This window comes from Stigmatopora nigra, chromosome 7 (genome assembly GCF_051989575.1).
Source record: "Stigmatopora nigra isolate UIUO_SnigA chromosome 7, RoL_Snig_1.1, whole genome shotgun sequence".
NCBI lineage: Eukaryota > Metazoa > Chordata > Actinopteri > Syngnathiformes > Syngnathidae > Stigmatopora > Stigmatopora nigra.
Window position 1 is genome coordinate 6,550,005 of NC_135514.1, and position 8,551 is coordinate 6,558,555.

At 38.9% G+C, this 8,551-nt stretch overlaps 1 protein-coding gene and 1 long non-coding RNA gene across 3 annotated transcripts; one reads left to right on the forward strand and one right to left on the reverse strand.

The window, feature by feature from the left end:
• LOC144198852 (uncharacterized) lies at positions 1-5,366 on the reverse strand. 2 transcript variants are annotated; one of them, XR_013326790.1, is made up of 4 exons: positions 5,043-5,366; positions 4,787-4,956; positions 4,036-4,127; positions 1-203 (listed from the first exon to the last, which is right to left on the reverse strand). It is a non-coding gene; the product is annotated as an uncharacterized LOC144198852 (long non-coding RNA). The 2 variants fall into 2 exon arrangements; XR_013326791.1 differs by lacking the exon at positions 4,787-4,956.
• Positions 1,557-3,596, forward strand: LOC144198851 (zymogen granule membrane protein 16-like). Its single transcript, XM_077720027.1, has 6 exons — positions 1,557-1,679; positions 1,827-1,902; positions 2,018-2,144; positions 2,290-2,395; positions 2,539-2,631; positions 2,725-3,596. Exons 2-6 carry the CDS (start codon positions 1,851-1,853, stop codon positions 2,854-2,856), a joined length of 510 nt encoding a protein of 169 aa, XP_077576153.1. The 5' UTR covers positions 1,557-1,679; positions 1,827-1,850; the 3' UTR covers positions 2,857-3,596.
• Positions 5,367-8,551: the final 3,185 nt, after the last annotated feature.

An 8,551-nucleotide genomic window follows, 5' to 3' on the forward strand; every position in this document is an offset into this window, starting at 1 on the left:
TTTGGCACGAACATGCCAACATTGTACAGATTCCTCTTGTCAAATCACAATACAGGAAAGTAACTTTGTAAAATGAAAGAGTACATCACCTTTTGGAGTTGATAGTCAAGACTTGATGTTGTTCATGGATTTTAACAACCATTTATTTGGGCAACAGGTCATCAACTTGCCAGAATAATGATCCTTCAACAATGCCATCAGATCTAGACAAAATAAAGATTTAAATTAACTCAACTCATCTCATTTTCTGAACCGCTTTATCCACATTCGGGTGGCAGGGGGTGCTGGAGCCTATCCCAGGGCACAAGAGGACGGACAACCATTCACACTCACACCCATACCTCAAGGGCAATTTAGACTGTCCAATCAGCCTACCATGTATGTTTTTGTAATGTAGAAGGAAACCAGAGTACCTGGAGGAAACCCACGCAGGCCCAGGGGGGAACTTGCCGTCCCTGGATTTGAACCCAGGACTCCTTGAGCTGTGAGGCCGACGCCGCCATCATTGGCTCATTTGGGCCGCCCCTTAAATCAATTTCTAAACATATTCAAAGAATATGTCAAATAATAATGACAAACAAATGAAGATTAAACAACAAAATATACCTCATTGGCCATGTTTACTCCAAGGGAAGTTCACTGTTTAAAGATTCCACGTGCAGTAATGTACTACAGTGCCTTTTAGCTCAGTGTGTGCCATTAAACTTATTCCCAGAGGGTACTGCGAACATAACAGAACTTAAAATATTTGTCCCCCCCCCTTACAAGTATACCAGAGATTATAACAATGGCAGCCACAAAGACATTCAGTGTAGATTTGACTCTCCCAATTAAGTACAGTGTATAATTCTCCAAATTCTGTGATTGTTTTGATATTTGAAATTCTTTGTTTCATTATAGCCTCACCCACGTAAAAACGTTTTGCCTGCTGTATGTTAGAAGGAAGTTTGCGGGACTTCAGGAATTCTAATTGGGTGTGTGGAATCAACATGCCAAGATGGTTATTCCAGTATAACCAGGTACAACAAAAGCCAGAGTTAAATTTACTCATCTGTTTTCTAGGACGTCACAAGTTTCCAGGATGTGAGAATAATTATTCATACAATCTTTACGTGGAATATTAATTATCTGAATTACTAAAATGTTTGACACTTAAGATTTTAGTCATTCATTTAAACTATATCTTTTATTTGTTTAATTATATATAAAATAGATTTTATCACTCATATATGATCAGAGTTGAAGTGAGCTGGAGCCTCTCATAGTTGATCTTAGGCAAAAGGCTGAACTCTTAACTTTCTTGTATTCATATAGTCAAAAGTGGGAAAGAAATCCATTCATTTAATAGACAACTTATGATTTAGAAGATCATACACTGAGGGAAAGTTATTTGATGAAACCTAACTTTCAACAACCATAAACACGTATTTCCATTGCACTATAGTTGGATAATTTGGCTGAAATTTTGTTTTATTATATGTTAAGAAGGAAACAAAAATTTTCAGAGGACACCTAGATGAAATATACTGAAAACATATACAGTAAGCTCTTTTCTGCATGCCTGCCTCCCTGCATTTTTTTGAGTGAGAAGAGGGAGGGACCTACAGCTTTATAAAGACGTTTGTTAGGTGATATGAATCACACAAGTTGAGATTATTCGCTTTTTATGCAATAAAAAGGTAGGATTGAAGCCTTGTTTTCTCACGCATATTTACATTCCATATACAGAGATTTAAATATTATCACAAAGTCTCAAGCTACGATTTTTTTTGGTAGAATTGTGTATACTTTATTTTACTAAATGTGATGTATAATGACTCTTTCAGTGCTGACCCACTGAGACCACCAATATGTTTTTGTACCTGTTCCTTACAAGTCTCTGTGCAACGTGCCTAGCACAACGTAAGAACAAACTTTTCTACTTGCAAATCTTGACACATGTAAATTTGCTTGTGTTCTTGAAATTAAACTCAGAAGCAGCAATTAGTTTAATATGTAAATTTTGCCACTATTGTAGCTTTCCAGGACCACTACTCCTTCTCCCCTACTGTCGGAGGTGGTACTGGGACCCAATTTGTGACAGAAGGAGTAGGCCGAATTACAGCAATTCGCATTTGGGAATTAAACAGTGCTTACATTACTGCGTGAGTCTCCATCCCTTTAATTGTTTTAGTTTTTTAGTTGATGGAAAAAAATCTTACTGATCACAAACTATACAATAATATTTTATGCTCAAATGTTATAATTTAAACACATTTTTATTATTGATGCATTTATGTTTTATTGCAGAATTCAGCTGCGTTACGATTATGTGTGGAGCAATGTAGTTGGCCGAGCAAATAACAATCAAGAACCATTGGAAATCTACCTGCACGATGGTGAAAAAATTATTCAGGTGTGAAATTCACATTGAAACATTTCTAAGTATTAACTTGATAATGAAGTCTTGGTTAAAACTTAAAATTACACTACTTACTTCTATATTACTGTTCAGAGTCCATGCATTTAAAATGCTGATATATGGCGGTCATATTTCAGGTGTCTGGAAAATTCTTTGTCTCAAACTTCATCTATCAGATTATAATGGTGACAAACAAAGGACGATTGTTGGTTGCTGGCCAGCCCACACAGGTAAGCATTTTCAAAATACACCATTAAGATCATCAAAACAACCAAGTATAATCATTTTTATGCATTTTCTTTGTTTTTTTTTAATTTTTGCAGACCACTTTTAACTTTTATCCAGTGCACCAAGATGCTGAACTCCGATTCCTCAGTGGCCGCTCCAATGGGAATGGGATTACATCCCTGGGAGCTCACTGGGCAATCTTTAATGGGAATGAAACTTTCGTCTAACTTTTTTAGGGAAATATGTACCTATTAGTCAGGCATTAGACATAATCATGCTTTTAACAGTTTTTAAATATTCATAATCATAGCATACCTTTACTGCTCACCGTATTTTTCAGACTAGAAGGGTGTTTAGACCAGAAGACCAGTGCAAATGTGAATAAAACACTTATAACATGATATTTTTTATAACCATTATATAACTGAAAATATCTGCATGTGATTGTACTAACTGTGATTGTGGCACTGTAGTTGTGGCACGAACAAGATTTCAATTTTTAAAAATTAATTAACACTATTTATAAAATACCAATAATTGATGTTTTGTGTGAGTGATTAAGGGATTATAAGATTAACAATAGTGATTAAAGTGATTTGAAGATCACCAATAGTGATTAAAGTGATTTTAAGATTATCAATAGCAAAACATAAGCAATGTAGCTGTACAGGTTTGACAACATTGAGCATCAACCCCTCTCAGTCAGAGAGTCCTCGAAGAAGGAAGGAAAGGAACGACACAACATAAGTGCTTGTCTTTTTTTGGTTTTCCATGGGTTGGCATCTTATGATGACATAGACTGGATGATGGAATGAGAAAAGAGTATAAAAATAGAAAATAAAGAATACAAGAGAGCAATCCTGATAACAGTTCCAGTATCAACGACCACCACACCCTGGGGCAGTAAATATTTAACACTAAACAGAATACATTGGTATATTGATTAAAGTGAATTTTTAAAAATGCATTTCTTTAAAAAAATCTTTTTGTCAGCCTTGCAATTTCTAATGGTTTATTTATCCTCTAGATACGACCGTAGGATTTTATTCCTAGCTCTGCCAGTAGAGGCCCTCTGAAGTCATGTTTTAGCCTGGGACAAAATTGCGTCACTGTAGAATTGAGGGTATATTGTAGATCATTTTTAATTCTTCAGCTTTCAAGAAAGAGGAGTAGCCCCATCACATTTGAATAAAGACTACTTTGAGTAAGCGGCCCGGCAAATGGGTTGGCCTCACAGCTCTAGGGTCCTGGAGTCGAAACCAGGTTGGTCCACCTGTGTGGAGTTTGCGTATTCTGTCCGGGCCGGCGTGGGTTTCCTTCCACATTCCAAAAACATGCATGGTAGGCTGACTGGACATCCTATATTGCCCCTAGGTATGGGCGTGAGTGCATGCTTGTCCGTCTACCTGTGCCACGTAATTGGCTGGCCACCGATTCAGGGTGTCCTCCGCCTTTGGCCCGGTGTCAGCTAGGATAGGCTCCAGCACCCTCTGCCATCCTAACGAGGATAGAGCAGTTAAAAAAATGAGATGAGATTAATCTACTTTCGGTATCTGTAACGTAGAAACAGATAAATTAATACAAAACACACCTTTACAAACAGGCACACCCACATACAAACCATGCAACTGTACACAAGCACCCACCAATGGGCCCCAAGGGAAAAACACTAGCAAAATGTTGAAAGTATAAAGAAAAACGGGAATCACTCAGGGAAGGTGACAAGACAGCAATGGTGGGACAACAGTAAGTATAAAGTGGCAAGGACTTGGCGAGACTCCAGAACCCGCTGTGACCCTTGTGAGGATAAGGGGTTGGGAAAATGAATGAATCAATAAAAGCATTTTTTCATCTTCTGCTGAGCTTATTCACATGAGGGTCATGGGGGTGCTATCACAGCTAAGAACGGGCAGGATATATGAAATAATATCATGATGAGGACACATGGTTTAGAGTCGGGGTGGGCAATTAAGTCCACATACAGTGGGTGCAAGTTTTGAGTCCAACCGAACAATACGACACATTTTCACCCATCTAGTGTCTTGCATGTATAATCCCTTGATTTCAGCAGAAACCTCAAAAGTTAAACTCTTTGGAACAAAGCCCAGGACTCACTGACTCACTGCAGCCTTAAGTTCAGTTAAAATAATTGCCCACCCCTGATTTCGAGGTTGAGGCCCGATCTTCATGACAGCTGCAGCCATGATGGAAAAGACCGGCGCAGCAGACAGTGGAGCCGCCGTTCGGCACTTCGCGGTTCCTCGCGGCTGGCGTCAGTGACACCAACAGCCGGGCACGTCGCTGTTGTTGACTCAAGACAGCAAGATCTCCAAGAGCGAGGGACACACTCAGCCTTCAAAAGTCACATTTAATACTACCTTGGACTATTGATGCTAAAGTATATTTTACTCACTGGAAAAGGTGACCGGTGACTGGAAGTAGGAGCGGCCTGGCCACCGGGAGTCTTAAGCGGGTGAGTATATTGATCTGCCTTGGGAGCGGAACGGGTGGGAATAGCTCCCGTTAGCTGAGCTAGCTTAGCATTAAAGGGCTAACAGTCAGACAATGGGCTGGATGTTGCACGGGGCTTTAATTAATGGCATCTCGAATGGGATATTTGTGGGGATAATATGCACCTCGTAGCCACATACCGTGGTCATATTTGACACGGTGCAGTCATTTGTATTCCTTGCAGACAGGAGAGAGTGGTGCAGTGGCCGAATCCACCCCTCTGGGCTTCTCTGGTAACTTGGGTGCAAAGGTGAACACAGAGGATGAATCATGTCATAAATCCCAAATTTTTGAAAATCGGTGTTGGGTTTCTTCATCAGCTGCCACATTGCGATCTATGTATTGTTACAAGCTTGCATTATAGGAAACAATAGGAGGAGGATCTCAGTTAACCACCTTAAGTGTTTTGGGTCCATGACAGGTCAAACACATTGGACACTATTACTCTCATCAATAATGATGCTCTTATACTAATATATAAACCCCAATTGCAGCAAATTCCCAATTCAGACTGTTTCATGTATTTAACAGGAGCTGATGTGAACCTATGATGTAATTTGTCAGTGCTTTTAGTGCCCCTGGTACACCTCTATATACAGTGTATACACTATAAGTCAGTAGATACCATATGAAGTTTGGATAATAATTATGATCATGTATTCATTATGATCACATGTTTGTCTACATATACAAGCGAGGCTTTATTGTTTTCGGACTCACTTATCACTGTTCTGGGACACGTCTGCTTTTATTCTTGGGGGATGAATCATCATGAAATTGCACTTGCTACCCTTTTAAACGTTAATTCATTCCAGTGGTGAGACTGCTTGTCTTGTTAGTGCCAGGATTCACACCTTCACTGACACTATTTGCTGTCTACTATTTTGTGTATCAGTTTCTCTGTAAAAAGCATGCTTGTACATGGTTAGCCTTTTGCATTCATTTGTAATATACGTAACAATGACTGCATTATTTTAATACAATGAAGACGCCTCTATAGGCTTTAAGCTTTCTGCATGTGTCCCAACACGTCACTTCTCACATTTCTGCCACTAATCCAACAAGGCAAGGATGAAGGAAGCAACACTGACAATGTTGGATCGATGGTCACACCTGTCTACCTTCTGACAGGGGGAAATAAAGATGAGAGACAGGCGCTACTGGATGAAATTGGAAGCAAGGGGGTAGCACTGGTACATAATGGGAAGAGAAACTAATTGATTCAAGGGAGGGATCTGTTATGACTCTCAAAGGTGTATGAATTGGAAACAATCAGGGGCGGGTATTTTCCCTCTCCTATATGACGACATGCAGCACAACTAGGAAGTGGAGAGGGGAGCAGAAGGGGAATACATACAATCTTTGAGCAGAGGTGTAATCTTCTGCCTAAAGGCTATCAACATGCACTTTTGGGATTTTCTAGGCTGCTCCAATAGAGGTAAGTAGGTGGAAATATGGCTTGGTAAAGCCACTTTTGGCTGGTGTGTGGGTGCTCTGTTACAAGGTGGGTAGAAAACTGACTGGCTAAGGGCTGGAAAGGAATTTGTGTTACTTACCACCATGCAAGCAGTTGCATGTGGAAAACTTGCACACAGCTTGTGTGTGCAGCGCAAACAAGGACACACACGCTTCAGATATGTCAACCTACGCTTTTTTCTTGGATCAAGTTTTTTAATTTTTTGACAAACGAATCATTGCCTTGAGATTTCTCATTGGCTTAAGGACCTTTGGAAAAGATACTGTAGAGCCTTGTTACATTACTGCTTTATTTTTTGTAGAATATGAATGCAGTATCATATAAATCAGTGATACTCAGCCATCCAATTGGATTGTACATTCCAAATAGTCATTTTTATTTAATCCTTTTGTGTTTCAGATATATCTGGAATATCCCACTATGCTGGTGAGTCCCAACTTGTGCTCTATTCGTCATATTATGTATAAATGACACCCCTTCCAACCCCCCATATAAGATATATACTAATACATACAGAAAAATTGTAATGATTTTAAATGACATTTTATTTATAAACTAATAGGTAGTGATATTTTTACTTAGAAATAAACCGAATGCTGCAAACAAGCCTTGCTACACCTTTAATAATAAATCAAATTGGTGTTGTTGACTCACAGACTGCCACTCTGTATGTATTATACATTTAACTTTTCCTGAAATATCTCTATGTACGTAGACCCAAACAAAGTGGTGACATAATAGCTTCCAGCACTATGGATAGACACCTTTGTTGACTACGTCCTTCCTTAGGACTTGTTGATGCAGAATCCATCACATAAACTCCTCTTCACTCGACACTTCAGAAATTGTACTGTCAGGTGATACCGAATCTTTAAAGAAACAGCTTCACTCCGATCACTGCCAAGTGGCCCCCTTGCTCAGCAGGGGGAAGGAAGGAGAAGGTGGCAGAAAACCAGTTCAAACTCAAATGTGTCAAAGGGATAAGGCAGGACATTATGCCATTTATTTCAGTGAAGGAATTCTTTGTGCATGTTTCTTTACTGTGTTTTCAATAACTCTTGAAAATAATAATATTCTTGTTTGCGAAGTACAACATTTAAAGTATCTCCGTTACCTGGCAAAAAAAAAGAAGTGTATTTTTTGTCAGTGTTGGTTAAGAAATGTTCTTAGAAACAATTTGGTCACAGTTTATGTTACCAGTTATTAAAATGCATTTATGCATTTTTATTCAAAAAAATGTGCGAGCTTCAAAATCACAACAAACCATGTTATCTGGATGATCGTTTTTTAATGTGGTAACGTAGCCACGAAATGGTAATTAAATCTTAGAAGTAAAACAACTGATGTAGAACAGAACCATAAACTGGTTCAATTGTTTAAAAGACCAAATTCAATTGAATACAAACAAGGGCATATAAAATGACAAACAACCACTAATGTGCTACTACATGGTGAAGGCTATGCCCAGTCTGCTTGTAATCACACACAAAGTGTGCATCCCATCCATCTACTGACTAACTTCTTCCTTGCAACAATAAATATATAAAAAATCCTCAATTAGTTAATCTAAGTAATCAACCTCTGAGGTATCAATGCATATGCATGCCTACAATATACCTACGTCATTGTCAGATGAATGAAACCCAACACGATTGAACCAGAAAAGACAGTTTAAACTTAAAAATGCTCAGAATGAACTTTACGAATAAAATTGTATGTTTTAAGGTTTTCAGTGGTAATATTCAGGCTTACTCTGGCTCCCCTAAAATCACCCCTTACCTTCACCTACGTTTATCTGCAGTCACAAGCTGTCGCTTTTGCATACATAAAGCCATTTTCTCAGGCTTAAACACGCACACCCACGCACGCACAGTGTTCTGCCCTCACAGCTGAAGCACTGCACTGCATACATTCTGCGTTCTTGATCAGCTGCA